Source organism: Xenopus laevis, chromosome 6S (genome assembly GCF_017654675.1).
Source record: "Xenopus laevis strain J_2021 chromosome 6S, Xenopus_laevis_v10.1, whole genome shotgun sequence".
Taxonomy (NCBI): Eukaryota; Metazoa; Chordata; class Amphibia; order Anura; family Pipidae; genus Xenopus; species Xenopus laevis.
Genome location: NC_054382.1, coordinates 128,329,338 through 128,351,784, shown reverse-complemented (window position 1 = coordinate 128,351,784; position 22,447 = coordinate 128,329,338). Strand labels below are relative to the sequence as shown.

The 22,447-nt window shown below is 41.2% G+C and overlaps 1 protein-coding gene across 4 annotated transcripts in view; it reads left to right on the top strand.

Moving 5' to 3' along the window:
• asap1.S (ArfGAP with SH3 domain, ankyrin repeat and PH domain 1 S homeolog) overlaps window positions 1–22,447 on the top strand; it is a 167,342-nt gene that overhangs the window by 11,631 nt on the left and 133,264 nt on the right. For all 4 annotated transcript variants that reach the window (XM_041568022.1, XM_041568019.1, XM_041568021.1 and 1 more), the window contains exon 2: window positions 2,061–2,147. In XM_041568022.1, the coding sequence (XP_041423956.1) occupies window positions 2,089–2,147 (59 nt within the window). In that variant the 5' untranslated portion in view covers window positions 2,061–2,088. The remainder of the gene's footprint in view (window positions 1–2,060; window positions 2,148–22,447) is intronic.

Sequence of the window (22,447 nt, the reverse complement as noted above, 5' to 3'; positions counted from 1 at the left end):
ACAGTTCACTAGGGTGGTTGGAAAATGTAGGGATTAGGTAGAATAAATTACTCTGTTGCCAGTAATCAATAAAAAATAGTAGCCCTTTGCAACAGAAATGTTTTAGCAGTTCATAATCAAAAGCAACTTGTCCTTTAGGCATTGGAAAATATACACGTCTCAAAGTGAGTTTCAAGCAGGAGGTCATTGACTTGGGTCCCTGCTGACTGCATTTGTTTGGACCCACCAATCAAAACAAGGCCATTCCTTGGCTCCAATCAATAAACACACAACGGGAATTCTGGTCTCATAACCCTTCTCATATAAATATCTGTAAAGGTTAACATCTAGACTGACATCCTCCCTCTGTTTTACTGTTTCTCTGGATTTCTCTGAAGAATTTTTTCCATCCGCTTCTGTTCAGGATTCCACAACTTTCTTCTCTTTATATAAAAATCACGGTTCTGCTCTTGGACTATATTAGGTTTCTGTAGCGCCGACTGTCTCCCAGATCTCTCCCATTTATAATACAATTCCCAACAGGATTTTGTCCAGCTGCTAAATCTCTTTGTAAGTATCAGGATCGCCATTAGCAGTAGGCATAGCTTAAACCGTTAAAATAAGTGAATGTAAAATTGATGAGGGGGCTATTCTAAGCACTTTTGCAATGTACATTCATTATTTATTTTTCTTTAATTCCAAGATATTAAAGGATAAGTAAACCTTTAAAATAAGTGAATGTAAAATTGATGAGGGGGCTATTCTAAGCACTTTTGCAATGTACATTCATTATTTATTTTTCTTTAATTCCAAGATATTAAGGGATACATGTGCTGTTAATATGAATGAATTGTGTTACAACAGCGCCACCTGCTGGTCAGTTTCCCACCAGTCTGACCAGCAAGTAGTCAAGGAAGTTGTCAGGAGAAAGAAAGAGGCTGATGTTCTTCTGCTTAGGATTCTTAGGTTTCTAATTTTATTCCTAAACAGAAGAACACCAGAGCAGCCTCTTTCTTTCTCCTGACAACTTCCTTGACTACTTGCTGGTCAGACTGGTGGGAAAATGACCCGAGGTGGCGCTGTTGTAACAAAATTCATTCATATTAAAGGAACAGTAACACCAAAAAATTTAAATGTTTTAAAGTAATGAAAATATCATGTAGTGTTGCCCTGCACTGGTAAAACTGATCTGTTTGCTTCAGAAACACTACTATAGTTCATGTAAACAAGCTGCTGTGGAGCAATGGCGGAAATTGAAAAACGGCTATATGGCACAGGTTAACGAATGGATAACAGATAACACCATTAGACAGACAGAGCTTATTTGCTATCTGCTGTGTAACTTGAGCTTTTTCTCCTTTGAATGGCTGCCCCCATTGCTACACCGCAGCTTATTGATATAAACAATAGTAGTGTTTCTTAAGCAAACACAGCAGTTTTGCCAGTGCAGGGCAATACTGCATTATATTTTCATTACTTTAAAACACTTTTCTTTTTTGACGTTACTGTTCCTTTAACAGCACACGTATCCCTTAATATCTTGGAATTAAAGAAAAATAAATAATGAATGTACATTGCAAAAGTGCTTAGAATAGCCCCCTCATCCATTTTACATTCACTTATTTTAAAGGTTTACTTATCCTTTAAATCCTATAAGGAGTTGGGTCAATTTAATAAAAAATGCAGAGGTATCTGGAACAGGACCAGCAATGGTCAGCTGCAGTTTGCATGAATGATTTATCTAATCAATGAGGAGATAGCGTCTATACAAGCGATACAAAAACAGAACTAAAATAAATAGCATATTGGTTGGGCCAAGAACTAGAAGCTGTTCCCACATAACAGCAATATCTGAACTAATATTATGATGTGGCCAGAGCCAAACAATAAACCAACATTATTCAGTAAATAGAACAGGACAGGGAACGAACATTCCACATTAGCTTGAATAAAATGATAAACCAAAGTTCTACAGAAGAGCCTATGGGCATGAGCCATTCTGAACTCACTGCAGAATAATTCGATGAAATAAATACAAGACACACATGTAATTGCAGCTTGTTTCTTCTCATTATTTCCAGGTCATTTTCTTATGGTGACGGCAGCGACATGCGATCTTCGGCCTCTAGACTTTCGAGTTTTTCCTCTAGAGACTCACTATGGAACCGGTAGGTAGTTTTATCCGTCCTTTGGTTTATGTTCCCCTTTCATAAACTGTTTTGCATTCCCCGAACTCGAACTCCACATGTGTTCACCATTTGCAGATAATTTATTATTAGCAGTTTGGAAATACATTATCTTCATGGCTATGGAGCATAAATTATTTGAAAAATATTTTTTTTATATGAGTAATGTCGCCTGCCCCATCTGTTAATTTGAGTCTGTGATGATGATGATGTTGATGTTGATGATGATCACATCCATAATGGCTTTTAGAAAGCCAGTCTAATGCACAGTCTCAAGAGCGAGGATGGGAATCACTTTGCTTAATGCTCCTGGTCTCCTTTTCCTTTGGATTCTCTCACATTGACATGCTATTATGTGCTACACTTCAAGACAATAACTGCCTCAACCAATCAGAAGAGAAACACTTGCACTCAGTATTTATTTCATGGTTGTTGCCACCAGCAGGTATTTCAGACTTTCTTGGCCTCACATTGAAGTCTGCAGTCTGAAGTCACACCCATAGGGGTATATTTATCAAAGAGTGAAGTTAATAGTGAAGTTCCGCCACTAGAGTGAAATTCCGCAGCTCTCAATTCATTTCTATGGGATTTTTATAGGCGTATTTATCAAAGGGTGAACTTTCACTTTCACCCATTGATAAATACGCCTTTCAAAATCCCACAGAAATGAATTGAGAGCTGCGGAATTTCACTCTAGTGGCGGAACTTCACTATTAAATTTACCCCTAATTGGCGACCTATCATCTCCATGTTGTCATTCCTGACAGTTTTTCATGAGTACATGTGGACTCATGGACTGATTGATCAATAAAGTTAATCAACATAGATAGCTCGGATGGGTTTAACATATAACTGGTTGTCTGTCATTGGACAGGAACCTAATTTACCTTGTAATATTTATTTTATAAAAATCACTTTTTCATCATTATTTTGAACATTCTTCTAATCAGCACAACCATTTGTAGTCATGATCAGTGTCGGACTGGGCCGGGAAAAAACCCAGTGGGCCCTGAAGGCCCACACCCGGTCCTTGCGCACAGGGCCGCCATTAGAAATCAACTGAATTTTCTGGGCTCCGCCTACCCCAGCACCCAAGCCCCACCCCAGATCTTACCCACACCACAGTAAAAATACCACACAGACATCAGAGCTAAAAATGGTAAACCCCCCCCCCCCATACACACAAGTTATAAAATGCCATTGATGGTGAGGGCCCCCTTAGAAGTAAAAAAAAAACATTGGCGACAGGGCCCCCATAAAAGTTTTTTAAAAAAACATTTGCGCCAGGGCCCACCCTTACATGTTAAAGAGAAACATTTGGGCCCAGGAGAATTTTTAAAAAAAAACAAAAAAAAAAACATTGGTATCAAGGGACTATAAATTATTAAAATAATACATTGGTGGCCAGGGGTTTAATAAAAAAAAACTAAACTTTTCGCGGCTTTGTGACTTCAACTTCAGCTCCTTTCGTGACTATGGTTTTTTTTCTCGACTTTGGGACTTCAACATCAGCTCCTTTCGTGTCTTTGTGTCTTTTCGCAGCTTCGGAACTTCATCGTTGGCTCCTTTTGTGGCTTTGGGTCTTTTTGCAGCTTCGGGACTTCATTTTGGCTCCTTTCGTGGCTTTGGGTCTTTTCGCGGCTTTGGGACTTCAACTTCAGCTCCTTTCCTCACTATGGGTTTTTTTTCTCGGCTTTGGGACTTCAACTTCGGCTCATTTCGTAGCTTCGGGTCTTTTTGCGGCTTCGGGACTTCAAATTTGTCTCCGTTCGTGGCTTAGGGTCTTTTTGTGGCTTTAGGACTTCAACTTCGGCTCCTATCTTGGCTTTGGGTCTTTTAGCGGTTTCAGGACTTCAATTTCAGCTCCTTTTGTGACTTTGGGTCTTTTTCGCAGCTTTGGGACTTCAACTTCGCCTCCTTTTGAGGCTTTGGGTCTTTTTGCTGCTTCAGGACTTCAACTTCAGCTCCTTTCGTGACTTTAAGTTTTTTTCTCGGCTTTGGGACTTCAACTTCGGCTCCTTTCGTGGCTTCAAGTCTTTTCGCAGCTTTGGGACTTCAACTTTGTCTCCTTTCGTGGCTTAGGGTATTTTTGTGGCTTTGGGACTTCAACTTCAACTCCTTTCGTGGCTTTGGGTCTTTTCACTGCTTTGAGACTTCAACTTCGGCTCCTATCTTGGCTCTGGGTCTTTTAGCGGTTTCGGGACTTCAACTTCAGCTCCTTTTGTGACTTTGGGTCTTTTTTACGGCTATGGGACTTCAACTTCGACCTCCTTTTGGGGCTTTGGGGCTTTTTGCTGCTTCGGAACTTCAACTTCGGCTCCTATCGTGGCTTCAGATTATATTCGCTGCTTCGGGACATCAACTTCGCAGGTTTCGGACCTCGGCTCTTCGAGGACTTTGGCAGGTGCGGCACAGCTTCGTCTCTGTTAAGGGGGCCTGGCTTTTTCAAAAAGTGCAGCACAGCCGGGACCCCCTTTAGGCCCGGGCCCACAACAACAGTACCTCCTGTGCCTCCCATGATAGCGGCCCTGCTTGAGCAGAAGCCGGAAGCAACTTCCAACCTCCCTCCCTGGCCCCTGAGTGGCTGAAAGAAAAAGAAGGAAGGTGCTGGGGGACGGAGGGGGGTTGTGGTTTGGGGAGGGGGGCCAGAGGATGCTTTGTGTCTGGGGTGGGAGGCCCGGGTGGTGGTGGGTCCCAAGGCAGCAGCCCCAGTGGGCCCTGGGCCCTCCAGTCCGACGCAGGTTAAGTATGTGTATAGAAAATGGATCCGCACACACACACTGGTTAATGCAGTCGGGGAGTATCCCCTTTTATTCAGCCACCAAACATTCAACGTTTCAGGGGAAACACCCACCCTTCATCAGGATAGTTTTGGGGGGGAACACCCACCCCATCAGGATACAATTCTTAGTGCAGTAGCCCATTTAAACCCAACTTCCCATGCCTTCTTTTCCCATCATGCAACTTTCCACAGTATTTAACCCTTATGTGGGATACAGGTCGCTCATGATAATGTCAGCCATGCATATTATAAGTACAGTACTTGTATTGGCCTTAGTAAGTAGGGCTGGTTTAGCATACGATACTGATCCAATCTGCTGTACAAAGGCAAGGCACTTGCAATACCTGTGAGATTTTCTATATGAAGGGAGAGTAAACCATTCCCTAATTAATCATGCCTTTTATTTATTCACTAAGTAATAATTCATTGACTTGTTTCACTGAGTGCCTCTTTGAATCCCTTAATGTCTAAAAGCTCTTGCTCCATATGAGGCCTCAAGAACAGTAAATGCTTGCCCAGCACTGCTCATGTCTCCCTAGTATGATCTCAATTTTACTCGCATACACCCAAAAAGCCTGGGGTCCCAGGTGGAAAACAGCACTGAGCTTCCCCCACTGCGATTGGTCTGCTTGAGTCTAGGAGCGACCAACTCATTTGTAAGATTGATTCCAGTGAATGATCTGCCCCTTGTGGCTATACAGTACAGTATGTGGCCAGTGCTTTACTGGGCTCTATGTTTGCCCTGTTGCTGATTACTATAGGTTCACTGGGTTGTGCACCTACAATCCCTCTCTATATATTTGAATATTAAATTATTACACAATAGGCGGCACATGGAAGAACATAATAAAGGTCAATTGATGCTTTCTGTGCCTTATTAGATAGTACAGGTATGGGACCCATTGTCCAGAATGCTTGGGACCTGGGGTTTTGCGGATAACGGATCTTTCTGTAATTTGGATTAATTATATCTTTGTTTGGCTGAAGTACAAGGTACTTTTTTATTATTATAGAGAAAAAAGAAATCGTTTTAAAAAATTTGGGTTATTTGGATAAAATTAAGTCTATGTGACACAGCCTTTCCATAATTTGGAGCTTTCTGGAAAACAGGTTTCTGGATAACGGATCCCATACCAGTAGTAAACTGTATACCACAGGCAGATATTTCAGTTTCCTGCTCAGTCTTCCTAGTAATGTTCCTTCATGGGCAGTAATGAAAAGAAAAACAGCAGCAAGAGAGAACTGTAAATAATCTGAAAGAATTTCCCAGAAAGGCTTCTCTGTTCCTGATTCATTACAAGACCTCACATTACCCCTTTACATCATGTTACAGTATGCTGAACGCCGCAGTTCAGAGGGGGAGAAAAACGAGAATTAAATCTGTTGTGTGCTGATTGTATGCAAATATTTTTTATCCCATCATTACAGGGGTGGTTCACCTTTAAGGTAACTTTTAGTATGTTATAGAATAGCCAATTCTAAACAACTTTTCAATTGGTCTTCATTATTTATTTTTTATAGTTTTTTAATTATTTGACTCTGTCCAGCTTTCAAAATGGGGGTCGCTGACCCCATCTAAAAAACAAATTCTCTGTAAGGCTACCAATGTATTGTTATTGCTACTTTTTATTACTCCTCTTTCTATTCAGGCCTTTCCTATTCATATTCCAGTCTCTTATTGGAATCAGTGCATGGTTGCTAGGGGAATTTGGACCCTAGCAACCAGATGGCTGACATTGCAAACTGGAAAGTTGCTGAATAAAAAGCCAAATAACTCAAGAACCACAAATAATAAAAAATGAAAACCAATTGCAAATTGTCTCAGAATATCCCTCTCTACATCATACTAAAGGTTAACTCAAAGGGGAACAATCCCTTTAAAATGAATTTTTAATTTGAACCAAATTCTCAGTTTAACATCTGTGTTTATTTATGTTATCCACACGGGGCCTCCATGGCAGGTATTTTACAATGTGATCTGCACAGAGATTCACAACATGGTGTGGCTGGAAGCAGATCCAAAGCCAGCAGTTCTTACAAACAATTCCAGCCTCATAGCAGGTCCCCGCTAAATAGTGTGTACCGCAACTTGAGCAGGACCCATCTATATGGCAGCAAATTGCCCCTTGCTTTGGAAAATTAAACTCAAGTTGCAGCAAATGTTTTTATCACTGCATTTCCCCCATCCAGTGTTGGACTGGGCTGGCGGGTTACTGGGAAAAAACCCGGTGGGCCACGGCCCTCGTCCCGCTCCTTGCACGGAAGCGGCTTCCGAATTCCCTTCCTGGCCCCCAAGGAGGGGGGCCAGAGGACACTTATGCCTGGGGTGGGGGGCCCAAGTCTGATGTTGCCCCACCCCCTGGTTGTACACAAATGTGCAAACAGGCGCATGTCTGCGTGTTTTCTGCGTGGGGAGCGGAGCTCGGTTGTCACTGGCCAGTGAGGGAGTTTTGGCCCAGACTAGGGTTGGAGGACAGAGAAGGCATGTGCTGGTGCCACCCCAAACTTTGTGCCTTAGACACATGCCTCTTCTGTTACCCCTATTCTGGTCCTGCAGCATTTGTGTGAATGTTGCAACTTCTGGCTCGTGGTGTCAGTAATGCATTCATGTTGAATTCACTGTATGTAAGTTGCAAATGATGAAACTTCCTGCAAAGGGAACCCTAGAATGGCCGGCAGGTCCAGGCTGCTGTAAATTTCCAGGTGGGTCAGTCTCCACAATGGCATGCTCTCCATCACATTGAGCCGAATGTGTGAATTGTGCTAAAGGGAGTATATGGGCAAACGTATGATATAGTTGTTGGGCGGTTGTTGCCGTATCATACTTTTTTTTGGTGAGTCACAATTCAACACTAATCTCTATTCTCATTTTTTCCTACTATAACATGGCACTTTCATTGGCTCTCATGATTTCCCTACTGCCTTCCAATCCTGAATATATTCACTGTCATGGTTTTAATGGTGTAGTTTACCCTGCAAATAATTCACTTTACAATATAAAATTTCATTCCTGAACCAGCAAGTGTATTTAGTTGTAATATTGGTGTGTAGGTGCATCTCAGGTCATTTTGCCTGGTCATGTGATTTCAGAAAGAGCCAGCACTTTAGGATGGAAATGCTTTCTGGCAGGCTGTTGTTTCTCCTACTCAATGTAACTGAATGTGTCGCAGTGGGACCTGGATTTTACTATTGAGTGTTGTTCTTAGATCTACCAGGCAGCTGTTATCTTGTGTTAGGGAGCTGCTATCTGGTTACCTTCCCATTGTTCTGTTGTTAGGCTCCTGGGGTGGGGGTGATATCACTCGTTTGCTCTTTTGAGAAATGGATGTCAGTGCAGAATTCTGCTGCGGCAGCACTAATAACTGATGTGTTTTGAAAAAACATGTTTTCCCATGACAGCAGGGCCGGACCGAACTGCTCAGGCGCCCTAGGCAAGGCCCCCTGACGCGGAGCCGGCTTAGCGCAAGTGCGCATGTGCGAATCTGCGAGAACATGTGCATATGCAGGAGCGAAAAGAAAAAAAGCACAGAGTCGGCAAAGAGAGGGGACCAGACTGGGGGTAGGCGACAGCGGAGGTACGTACCTACTCTGCCTACCCCTTGGCCGGCCCTGCATGACAGTATCCCTTTAACAACGAATTAGGTTTTCCTACAATTACTTTGTCCGCCCCACTCCCCACCCGGAATGTCTTTACTCTTTCCAGGAACTAAATTCAGCAGGCAAATACAACAACCCCACTGTGATTTTGTTGCGCAACATAAGAGGATGCCCCATCAACTTCCTTCCTTACATCCCTCTTTCTAAAGCTGACGATCAAAGAACAATATAGATGGGCAATCATTTTCTATTGCCTGACTATATGTCCATGTATTGACCCCTTTGACAGAACATAGTGTTATAAAATCCGATAGCAGCTGCCCTGTCCCGAAATAATCATTCTGGTGAGGCTCCAGTGATGCATGATGATGATGGCATTGACTGGCCGCAACGTCGACTGCTTTTCCACTCACCCCTCCTCAAAGGAGATGTCACACCTCGCTCCTGTCAGGTCCTGCTCCTCACTCCTCCCCCCTCATCCATCCAACCTGGGTCCCAGCTTCTCCCTCCTCCACCATCAGCTGTAGCTCGAATTTGACTGCTGCAATTATAAAACTTAAAATGCCTATTGGCTAAAACAAATTCCAAGAACAAGTAACTATAATCAGGGCGCAGGGCTGAATATGTGCACCCTGAGGCATGAGCAAAAGCCAACGACTGAGGAGTGAGAAGCGAGGACCCAGGACGGATGGCTGACAAGGGAGGAGTGAGGAGCAAGAGCTGGCGGGTGAAGAGGGAGGAGCAAGGTATGACATCAGCCTTGGAGGAAAGGTGAGTAAAAAAGCATGCCATGTCGCATTCCTCTTGCTTAGGAAAGCGCATGCGGGACAAGGATTTCCCCTGACAATGTCCTAAAATGTGTTCCATATGGCCAACCTTGTAGGGACAAAGAGCAACTTCTTCCTCCTTGCCTTGCCACCCATTGGCAGGACTAGTGAAACAGTATAACCTGGCCATGCACATAATAGAATATCTGTGATCCAGGCTAATTAGTCCCAGAATAGAGCTTTGTATCGCTCACTTTGCCCAAACCTAATCGAAAATTGAATGTAAAATTGATGAGAGTGCTATTCTAAGCACTGTTATAATTTACATGTATTATTTATTTTGTTTTTATTCCAAGATATTAAGGGATACATGTGCTGTTAATATGAATGAATTTTGTTACAACAGCGCCACCTGCTGGTCAGTTTCCCACCAGTCTGACCACCAAGTAGTCAAGGAAGTTGTCAGGAGAAAGAAAGAGGCTGCTCTGATGTTCTTCTGCTTAAAGTGGACCTGTCATCCAGACACAAAAATCTGTATAATAAAAGTACTTTTCAAATTAAACTTGAAATACAATTTCCATTTCTTATTAAAACACTCATAGCTGTTGTAAGCTCATTTAAAAATCAGCTGTCAATCAAATGTATTGTCTGCCCCGCCTCTATGCCTGAGGCATAGAGGCGGGACAGGCAATTACTTTCACTTTCCATTCAGCACTTCCTACATGTCACTGCTCTCCCCACATTCCCCCGTTCTCTTCCCCATTTAATTGTGTAGCCAGGACATGGGGATGGACATCAGGTCCCCCCATTCTGGTGCACAAACAAGATTCTGAGATGATACAAGACTTGTCTTAATAACAGTGTCCACAAAATGGCTCCTGCCTGCTTGTTATAATTATGAATTCCCAGACTGAAGAAAACAAGATTCATATAGTTTATATAGTGTAATTAAAGTTCATTTTGCTTGACTAATGTGATAAAATAGGATTTTGAATAATTTTTTTGGCGTGACAGGTCCCCTTTAAGAAAGGTTTGAGAGACGTTTCTAATTGTTTTCCTAAGCAGAAGAACATCAAAGCAGCTCCTGCAATTTTGCTGGGGAAAAAATGGCTGCGTTGTGGCTAAAAAAACATGGGGACATGCCTTTGGAAATTGGATTGGGTTCCTAATTAAGCCATTTGGTGCAGAATAGTAGCACCTATATTTAAAAAAAAAAAACACTTACATGTTTTTATAACATGAATGCCTATATGATGGAGTTAAAATGAAAATAAATTATGATAGTATCCCTCAACCTAAAGTCACTGAGGATGGTGTGTGTCCTTGAATCAGTTCTCAAGGTGAGAATTACAGGTTCACACAATTCTCAGCTTTTGCATCAGAGCCTCCAGGCTGCAGAGCTTCCATTGAGCAAGGTGCTATGTCATGCACAGATCAGGCTCGCTTTGTGTCTCTCTGGTTATTATAGGTGTCTATAAAGGATGCAGCTGGACTGCGGGAAGATTAAGTTTCAATTGGTCACCTCTCAACACATAAGTGCACATGATAATAACAGGAACTGATGAGTCAGGGAATTCAAAATATGACATTACAGTCAATCTGTTTTCATTGGAAGCTCGTTTAGGCTCATTTTGCTCATACTCAGGGCTGGAGCAATGTCTCATACCCCTATCTGGCAGCTTTCCTATGGGCAAGTTGTGACGATCCATGGAGGATTGCCAGTATATGTAATGCACAGCTCAACCTGCTTTCAATTATAGCTTTAGCCGCTGCGTTTATCATGAGATGAGTGGCCAAAATAGCTTTAGCAGGAATCAGTGTAGGAGACAAAGAGAGAAAAAGAATTGGAAGGAGAAACCGGGTTTCAATGATCTTATCTGGCCTCTAGTATTAGTATTTATGTCAGTCTTTCACTTATTGGGCTGGGCAACATATGAGGGCCATTAGCCAATTAACCGATTAGGTGACACAGTTCAGTTCGCTTCCTTTAATTCACTTTTATATATTCATTCTCGGGAACTTTCCAATATACATAAATTGTGGGGATTATTTATTAAATGCCAAATTTTTTACATTCAAGTTTTTTTTTTAAAACACTCCAGTAGGTGTTTCTACAATGCAATATTAATCACTGAGCTGTGTAAAATAAAGGTGCAGCAGCATGAGATCCAATAAAAGGTAACATGTTACTAGCACTTTAAATGAGAACTAAAGCCTAACTAAAGAAGTAGGTAGAAATGTTGTACAATATATGTTTGGTTTCTGTACCAGCCCAAGGCAAACACAGCCCTTTAGCAGTAAAGATCTGTGTCTCCAAAGATGCCCCAGTAGCTCCCCATCTTCTTTTCTGCTGATTCACTGCACATGCTCTGTGCTGCTGTCACTTACTGAGCTTAGAGACCCACTCACAATATACAGTACACATAGAATAGAAATGTCACAATATAAGGCTGATTAGTAATTAATACACATAATTACTACATGGCAGCACAGAAACCAGTGCAATTAGCATCAGAATTTAATAATCAGCAAACCTGTAGCATCAGCTTATATTACAGCCAGGGAAGCTCATTTTCTGCTGGATAATTAGTGACGAGCCCTAAGCTTAGGGGATCATTGCTGCTATTGACAAGCTGAAACCTTAGGCTCGTGCAATAAGTCCAGATAGGGCCACCATCAGGGGGTAAAAGTGTACCGGGCCTGAAGGGGGGCCCGGCAGTGCTAAACTTTTCAAAAGAGCCAGGCCCCCCTTGACAGAGTAGAAGCCTTGCCGCCTCTTTCCGAAGTCCCGACAGCGGAAATGTGGAGGTGGCGAAAGTTCCGAAGTCCCGAAGCGGCAAAAAGACTCAAAGTCACTAAAGGAGGCGAAGTTGAAGTCCTGAAGCCACGAGTTCAATTCTACCGAGCACCAATGTGTGTTTTTCTTTAATCCCCTGGCCACCAATGTATTTCTTAATACTCTATAGGCCCCTGCCACCAATGTTTTTTTAAAAAATATTCTTTGGGGCCCCAAAGGGGGGCTCTGGCACAAATGCTTTTTAAAAAAAATGTTATGGAGGGGCCCTAGCGCCAAGGTTTTTTTTTAACTTATAGGGGAGCCCTGGTCCCCAATAGCTTTTTATAAAAAAGCTGATGTCTATGTGGTCTTTTAACTGTGATGGGTGAGGCCCAGGGGGCCCAGTAAATTTTGTTCTACGGGGCACGTGATTTCTAAGTCCGGTATATAAACTATGCCATTTTTAGGGTTTAGTTCTCCTTTAACGCAAATCCAGGTCCTGTGTAACAAATAGTATGGTGATCTATCTGGGAACTGTGCTGCTCGGGGGTTCCATGAACAACAACAGATCCCCTACTCTCAAGAGTCATTTAGGTTTTAGTCCTTCTGCCAAATGCATTTTTCTTAACTGAAAACATCTTGTTATAATTTCTATATAGACAGTTTGCTGGTAGCATATTAATAGCAAGAAGGAAAACAACAAGATAAATGTGCTAGAATTTCTTGCTTTATTGAGATCTTTACACCACATTTCGGGTGGGTTCTACTCACTTTCTCAAGTGCTCTCCAAGCATACACTTGAGAAAGGGGGTAGATCCCCCCAAAACACTGTATGGAGAGCTCAATAAACCAAGAAAATCTAGTTGCTGAATTTGAACTCAAGAAGTAGATTTTTAGTCCGTTCCTTTTTAAGGATCTCAGGCTATGGACGTGACGCTTCCACCTAATACTTGATGTTTTGGAACTGGTAACCGAAAAGGGAAAAGAATATATATTTATTTTTTTTTCAGATTTTGGATTTTTAACTGAAATTGATTGAATTGTTTGAATTGTGAGAGAATTATGGTCAGAAGCGTATATGATTTTTATGGGTCTCCTAATTTATGTATTTGATAATGTATTAATTTTGAATAGTTTTTATGAATTACTAGACTGGCCAGTCACTGATTAGTAACCTGTGTGTATAAATTAAAGGATTTTAAAGGGTGCTTCACCTTTAAGGTACCCTGTATAATGTTATAGAACGGCCAATTTTTCATTATTCATTTTTTATAGTTTTATAGTTATTTCTCTTTTTCTTCTGACTCTGCAGCTTTCAAATGGGGGTCGCTGACTCCCTTCTAAAAAAACAAATGCTCTGTAAGGCTACAAATGTATTGTTATTGTTACTTTTTATCACTGATACTTCTATTCAGGCCTCTCCTATTCATATTCCAGTCTCTTATTCAAATCAGTGCATGGTTGCTAGGGGAATTTGGACCCTAGCAACCAGATTGCTGAAATTGCAAACCGGAGAGCTGCTGAATAAAAAGCTAAATAACTCAAAAACCACAAATAATAAAAAATGAAAACCAATTGCTAATTGTCTCCAGATATCACTGTACATCACTACATCATACGAAACGTTAATCCACTCGTTTTTTTGTTTTTTTTAACGAATTTGCATATAAGTATGTTTATGTCAGTGGCGTAACTAGAGTGCGCCAGGCCTCCCTGCAAAACAATCTTCTGAGGGGCCCAGCGCACTCCGATCCCCATCCTCCCGCCTACTCCCGCCCTGACTCCACCCACTCCCTTACCTGACTCCACCCACTTATACCCCAAGTAATGGTGGTAAAATACTTTCCAGCCCATGATGACTATTAGCAGTTAGTTGTAGCCAGTCTGGTGCAGTTAAAATAATGGCATAAAATGCCTGACTGGCTCCTAGTACAGCTATAATGACATAAAATACTGTTTACTAACATTGGGGATAAATATCTGGAGAGATTTCTGGAGATGTTGCCCATAGCAACCAATCAGGTCTGAATGGTTGCCATGGGCAACATCTCAAGAAATCTCTCCAGATATTTATCTCCAGTGTGGCTTTGGTAAGGACATATCAAAACAGCCCCGGGTAGTTTTAATCCTGCCAGGACTGGGCAGATGAATGAATGAGCCAATAGAGATCCAATGGTTAGCATTATGCAAAGCAGTTATTATCAGGATTTATTGTCTCTTCTCATAAAATTAAATGCAGCCATATATAACCATAAATGAAAAGGATTTGTGACTTCATAAACAAGCCTGACCTGTTTATTTATGAGATGGAAACTGAAGCACCGCAGTGCCATGATATTGTATCCCATAAATTCAAGCTATTACTGGAAAAGACAATTATGACCTAATGCAACAGTGAAAGGGTCACACAGCCTTATATTTACCTGCAGAACTGTGCTTAGTACAGGAATATAGCATCTCTCTCTGTACAGGCTGTAGGCAAACTTAGGGGACCGTTCCTGCTGAATTGTGCTTAGTACAGGGAATACCTATGCTGCCATAGTTTTATGGGATCTCTCTGTGCAGACTATGAGCAAACTTAGGGGACCGTTCCTGCTGAATTGTGCTTAGTACAGGGAATACCTATGCTGCCATAGTTTTATGGGATCTCTCTGTGCAGACTATGAGCAAACTTAGGGGACTGTTCCTGCTGAATTGTGCTTAGTACAGGGAATACCTATGCTGCCATAGTTTTATGGGATCTCTCTGTACAGACTATGAGCAAACTTAGGGGACTGTTCCTGCTGAATTGTGCTTAGTACAGGGAATACCTATGCTGCCATAGTTTTATGGGATCTCTCTGTGCAGACTATGAGCAAACTTAGGGGACTGTTCCTGCTGAATTGTGCTTAGTACAGGGAATACCTATGCTGCCATAGTTTTATGGGATCTCTCTGTACAGACTATGAGCAAACTTAGGGGACTGTTCCTGCTGAATTGTGCTTAGTACAGGGAATACCTATGCTGCCATAGTTTTATGGGATCTCTCTGTGCAGACTATGAGCAAACTTAGGGACTGTTCCTGCTGAATTGTGCTTAGTACAGGGGAATACCTATGTGTCATAGTTTTATGGGATCTCTCTGTACAGACTATGAGCAAACTTAGGGGGCTGTTCCTGCTGAATTGTGTTTAGTACAGGGGAATACCTAGGCTGCCATAGTAGAACTCGAACGACCTCGAAATTTGGATAGTATATTATTTAAGGAAAAACTTCTAAAACTCGAACAAATATTACCGACCCGAAAACTCAAATCAACTTCAAATTGAATTCGACTAAACTTAAATTGAGTTTTTTTTCTCTGAAAAAAAAAACTTGAATTTCAGGAAGACTATTAACATCTTTAAATGGGTCACTGGACCTCTGCCATTGACTGTTACATAAACTCAGCAGGTTTTAGGTGGCGACTAGTCGAATTTGAATCGTTCCCAGAGTCTAGATATGATAAATCTCGAATTCAAATTGGGATTATTCCCAACTCGAATTTTTGAGTTTTGACCAAAAATCGAACTCGAATATTCGAATTACCAATTCGATCTTAATAAATCTGCCCCTTAATGTACAGTATAGCAGAGATGATGTTTGTACATGTAACAGGAGGGCAGAGAGGAAATAACACATAAGATTGGACATATTGAAACTGTTTTTGTTATATATTTCCAGTTTATTCCTCAGGGATGTTGCTGCTGTTGTTGTTGTTGCTGCTGTTGACCTGCAACAGCCTCCATTCTTTTAACAGCTATAGGCAGGGGCCCTAGATTTTCTGCAATGCCGTTCGTAGGAATGTACAGATTATTATCACCCGCTGTATTTGCAAAAGTCATTTTATAGCACGGGCTGATTCCTTTTCTACATAACCAGCGAACATAAAACCCCAGAGATTATCATCATGAACTGTGTGTGCTTCAATAGCAGTATTACGCTTTTCATATAATGCACTGTATAAGAGCTTTATTACTGTTTACGTGAATTCTACACAAAACTCATAAATAACCTGGTACAAAAGATCTTATAAATATAATATAATTATATAATTTTTAATATTCTTTTAATTTATCGTAGGGGGTGTCTTATCCCTTATAATACAAGAGTGATACTCAGAGTTCCCTGTATAACTCAGCCTGCAGCCTTGTGCCTTTATATGGCCACAGAACAACCCCTCAGTGACTTCTAATATCCTTATCATTTACAGTAGGGGGTATATTATGCCTTATAATACATGAGTGATACTCAGAGTTCCCTGTATAACTCAGCCTGCAGCCTTGTGTCTTTATATGGTCACAGAACAACCCCTAAGTGACTTCTAATATCCTTATCATTTACAGTAGGGGGTACATTATCCCTTATAATACGTGAGTGATACTCAGTGTTCCCTGTATAACTCAGCCTGCAGCCTTGTGACTTTATATGGTCACAGAACAACCCCTCAGTGACTTCTAATATCCTTATCATTTACAGTAGGGGGTACATTATCCCTTCTAATACATGAGTGATTGGCTGTCGTATAGACATACAAGGCATATTGGGTGAGCAGAAGGGCCCACTCATACCTGGGCCCACTCATACCTGGGCTCACCGGGAGTTTTCCTGTTATCCCGGTGGGCCAGTTCGACACTGGGTCACAGAACCCCTTAGTGACTTCTAATATCCTTATCATTTACAGTAGGGGGTACATTATCCCTTATAATACATGTGATACTCAGAGTTCCCTTTATAACTCAGTCTGCAGCCTTGTGTCTTTATATGGTCACAGAACCCCTCAGTGACTTCTAATATCCTTATCATTTACAGTAGGGGGTACATTATCCCTTATAATACATGAGTGATACTCAGAGTTCCCTGTATAACTCTGCCTGCAGCCTTGTGCCTTTATATGGTCACAGAACAACCCCTCAGTGACTTCTAATATCCTTATCATTTACAGTAGGGGGTACATTATCCCTTATAATACATGAGTGATACTCAGAGTTCCCTGTATAACTCAGCCTGCAGCCTTGTGCCTTTATATGGTCACAGAACAACCCCTCAGTGACTTCTAATATCCTTATCATTTACAGTAGGGGGTACATTATCCCTTATAATACATGAGTGATACTCAGAGTTCCCTGTATAACCTGCAGCCTTGTGCCTTTATATGGTCACAGAACAACCCCTCAGTGACTTCTAATATCCTTATCATTTACAGTAGGGGTACATTATCCCTTATAATACATGAGTGATACTCAGAGTTCTCTGTATAACTCAGCCTGCAGCCTTGTGCCTTTATATGGTCACAGAACCCCTCAGTGACTTCTTATAATTTACATTACTTATTACATAAATGGTGATTTGTGAGGTCACATGCTTCCCTGAAATCATTAAAAAATGGGTATTACAAGAAGATATGTACCCGCTGCTGTAAAATATAACAATATTAGTCCTGAGGCAATTGCACCTCTGTATCTGAAAAACAAATCCTACTAGTTTCAAATCAGGTCATTTAAATTAGGAGTGGTGTAATTGGAAATTACTGGACCCCATAGCAAATTATTTTTCAGGCCCCCAAAATATCTAGAGATTGACCTGTTTTACCAATATTTGTTTTAATTGTATATGAATTAAAGCCTCATGGGCCTAGGGTTGAAACCTTTTGTGAAAAATGTTACCGGCCGTTGGGGGAACAAAAGGGGATGGTCTGTGCCGCAAAAGGGGGCCGTCCATGATGCATAGGGGGCAGGGGCATGTATTGTGCCGCAAAAAGGGGCGGAGCAACATGCAAGATGGTCAGAAGGCTGAGAAAAAAGGTAAGTTCTGAGCAAATTGGAGGCAGGCCAAGGGCTTTTTTTTAAGGTTATTAAAAATTACGGCAACTACCGGTAAAATACCGGCCGGGTGGCGACCCTACATGGGCCCAATGTACTTCCTGGGCCCACCTGCAGCTTCAGGGTCTGCTTCCTCTGTAGTTACAGTACACCACTCACTCATAGGATTTATAATGAATGACAAGTGCTTTTTGTAATATTCAAGCACATTTTCAAAGACAACGGCCTTCCACAGACGTGCCCCTTATAGACCAATCAGTTAACATAGACCACCAGCTTTCTACGAACCCACACCATGGTCACAATCTTTCAACAAATGAAACACAGACCACAGACAAGACCCTTAGTACAGACCACAGTGTTTCCCATCTTATGAGCACAGACCAGTTCCTCGCCACATTTCACTTCCTTCCTCATAACATCAGCTTGCTATTTTTATTTTAGTATTGGTCCCTGGTTGTAGAAGGCTACATCCCGTACACTAATAATGCTGTCTCACAGATCTCTTTGCTTCAGGCTAACAATAAAATAACAGAGTACTGGTAAACAGTAATATCTCAGTATGGAGTGATTTTGTGTTTCTTCCTAGCAAAGCCAAGTTACTTGAAAATGTTCAGCAACAATCAATCCAGTTACTAAGGGGTATCAAAGGTTCAGGCTATAAACCGATGAACAGGATATGGTCACATCAGAGAGGCAACAGTCACACTTAAATTAATAAAATATGTGGCGCTATGAGGAGCTAAAACTTAGAGGTGAAGCTGCTTAAAAGATAAGTAAACCTTTAATATAAGTGACTGTAAAATTGATGAGGGAGCTATTCTAAGCACTTTTGTAATTGACACTCATTATTTATTTTTTTTTAAATTCCAAGATATTAAGGGATACATATACTGTTAATATGAATGAATTTTGTTACAACAGCGCCACCTGTTGGTCAGTTTCTCACTAGTCTGACCACCAAGTAGTCAAGGAAGTTGTCAGGAGAGAGAAAGAAAAAAATTAGAAACCTTTCTCAAGCATTTCCTATGCAGAAGTACATCACAGCAGTCTCTTTATTTTAAAATGATAGGCAAAAACCATGTTCAGCACCAACTCTATTTATTAAACTGATGTTCCCAATATGAGTTTATTGGGAACATTTGTAATTTCCAGATTTTCTCGCTGTGATCCGTTGTGAAGTGATGTTTTCCAAAAAAAATCGGTTCTTCAAGTCCTGACGTCCCAAAGAACCTGTTCATCATTTTTCAAGAGAAGAAAGTGAGGGAGAGGGTTACATTTTAAGAAATAGCTTGATGGAGTTAGCATGCTTTCCTTCAAACTTTGGAAATCGGGAATGCTTGTGGGGGTTATTTTTCAAAATCCAAATGTATCTGACTTTTTATAATAAAGTCCCACCAAACTAGAATCCAGATTTGACCTTAATTATTATCAAAAAAGCACAATTTAATCAAATTGGGGGAAAACTAACCCGAATCGTACAGTCTTTTCAGAGTTTTTTTCAGAATCAATCGATTTTTTTCGGGGCTTTTTCCCAAAAAGTTCACTTTTTTGGATTTTTGCAGAAAAAAACAAAATAGTTGGATTTTCTGGCTAAATCCAGTGCAGACCACAGAAACTTCCAAATAGGATAGGGACTTTTCTTTGGAGTATAATACATCTCGGAATCTTCAAGGTTTTTTTTGTTGAGTGTGGTTGACAGAGGATGCTGGGAGCTGTGGTTCCATAACAGCTTTGGCCCTAGAGAAAAAAAAAAAGAAAATTTGAAAAAAAACGAACAACAATAACCATTAGAATTTCCATTGAGTCCTCATAATATCGTTCCTGGCCGGGAAAATTATTCCGATGGGCTCAGCACATTTGTTGCCTTGTGACACATTGAGCAGCAACATCTGCTGATCCAGTAGCTGCTGAATTTATCTCTTGTATCACGATGCAGCCAACCTTACACTGAGGGGTCACTATTAAGAGAAATGTTCTGCATGGGTTCACTCCAAAATAAGTCTGCCTGGCCTGTATTATGTGCTCAACACAAGCCCTTTCTAAGGCTCTAATAGTATTCCTAAAGTCACATATGTTGTTTCTACTTCCATATGCCATAGGTTCCTGCACTTGGCACCTGTCATAGAATGGTAACATAGAGCAACATTTAATGGAAGGACACATAAAAGACTAATAATGTGTTCCGCAAATCTACCTTTTCTCTGTATAGGCAAAGAAGCAATTTTTATAGTAACAGTGGCATAATAACAGTGGGATAATAGTCTCTGGGAAGGGAGTGTGACTGTGGGATAGCAGGTATAGTAGGGAGAGATGGTGTCTATAGTAACAGTGGATAATAGTCTCTGGGAAGGGAGTGTGACTGTGGGATAGCAGGTATAGTAGGGAGAGATGTGTCTATAGTAACAGTGGGATAATAGTCTCTGGGAAGGGAGTGTGACTGTGGGATAGCAGGTATAGTAGGGAGAGATGGTGTCTATAGTAACAGTGGATAATAGTCTCTGGGAAGGGAGTGTGACTGTGGGATAGCAGGTATAGTAGGGAGAGATGGTGTCTATAGTAACAGTGGATAATAGTCTCTGGGAAGGGAGTGTGACTGTGGGATAGCAGGTATAGTAGGGAGAGATGGTGCCTATAGTAACAGTGGGATAATAGTCTCTGGGAAGGGAGTGTGACTGTGGGATAGCAGGTATAGTAGGGAGAGATGGTGCCTATAGTAACAGTGGGATAATAGTCTCTGGGAAGGGAGTGTGACTGTGGGATAGCAGGTATAGTAGGGAGAGATGGTGCCTATAGTAACAGTGGGATAATAGTCTCTGGGAAGGGAGTGTGACTGTGGGATAGCAGGTATAGTAGGGAGAGATGTGTCTATAGTAACAGTGGGATAATAGTCTCTGGGAAGGGAGTGTGACTGTGGGATAGCAGGTATAGTAGGGAGAGATGGTGTCTATAGTAACAGTGGATAATAGTCTCTGGGAAGGGAGTGTGACTGTGGGATAGCAGGTATAGTAGGGAGAGATAGTGTCTATAGTAACAGTGGATAATAGTCTCTGGGAAGGGAGTGTGACTGTGGGATAGCAGGTATAGTAGGGAGAGATGTGTCTATAGTAACAGTGGGATAATAGTCTCTGGGAAGGGAGTGTGACTGTGGGATAGCAGGTATAGTAGGGAGAGATGGTGCCTATAGTAACAGTGGGATAATAGTCTCTGGGAAGGGAGTGTGACTGTGGGATAGCAGGTATAGTAGGGAGAGATGGTGCCTATAGTAACAGTGGGATAATAGTCTCTGGGAAGGGAGTGTGACTGTGGGATAGCAGGTATAGTAGGGAGAGATGGTGCCTATAGTAACAGTGGATAATAGTCTCTGGGAAGGGAGTGTGACTGTGGGATAGCAGGTATAGTAGGGAGAGATGATACCTATAGTAACAGTGGGTGTGGGATAGCACGTATAATAGGGCAAGGTATTTCAAACTAATTTAAGCAATAGTGCCCAACACCACTAAGGATAACCCCTTGGAGCATATTGTAGTGTTCAAATTCCCCTAGCAACCATTATAAGAGACTGGAATATGAATAGGAGAGGCCTGAATAGAAATAAGAGTAATAAATAATAGCAAAAACAATACATTTGCAGCCTTACAGAGCATTTGTTTTAGATGGAATCAGTGACCTTATTTGAAAGCTGAAAAGAGTCAGAAGAAACAAGCAAATAATTAACAACTATAAAAAAAAAATTAAGACCAAAGTTGCTTAGAACTTTTTTCTAACATACTAAAAATTAACTTAAAGGTGAACCACCCCATTAAAAGAATAGGCAACAAGTAACTTCAGCACAAGCCCTAAGTGATGAAAAGTTCCTCCTTTGATAAATACGCCTTTCAGATTGTTCCCCAGAAATAAAGACTTTTTTCAATTACTTTCCATTATTTATTTTTTACTGTTTTTCCAAAAATCTAAGTGTAAAGTTGAATGTTGGTGTCTCTGGTGTTTGAGTCTGGCAGCTCAGTAATTCAGCTGCAGATTCTGTTACAATTTTGCAACATGTAGTTGATCCATTTCTCAGCAGCATCTCTGGAGTATTAGTAACTATTGTATCAATTCTAACAGCTGCCTGTAATGAAACCCAGAGATTCTGCTCATCAGGGACAAAGATAAGAAATGTATCAACTAAATGTATCCATTTAGAACAGTTTGCAGGGTCGGCGACCCCCCTCAGACAATAGAAAGTAATTGAAAAAAAGTCATTATTTCTGATGATCAGAAAAAATCTAGCTGTTTGAAGGTGAACAAGCCCCTTTAATTTAGGTGCATGCTGCAGACTGCACTGCTTTCTGAGTCTTTATATTAATTGCCAACTAATCTTTCAGGGTGTCAGTTTTCTTGTACAGGTATGGGATCTGTTATGCGGAGACCCAGTATCCAGAAAGCTCCGAATTACAGAAAGGCAGTCTCCCATAGACTCCATTTTTATCCAAATAATCCAATTTTTTTTTAAATGATTTCCTTTTTCTCTGTAATTGG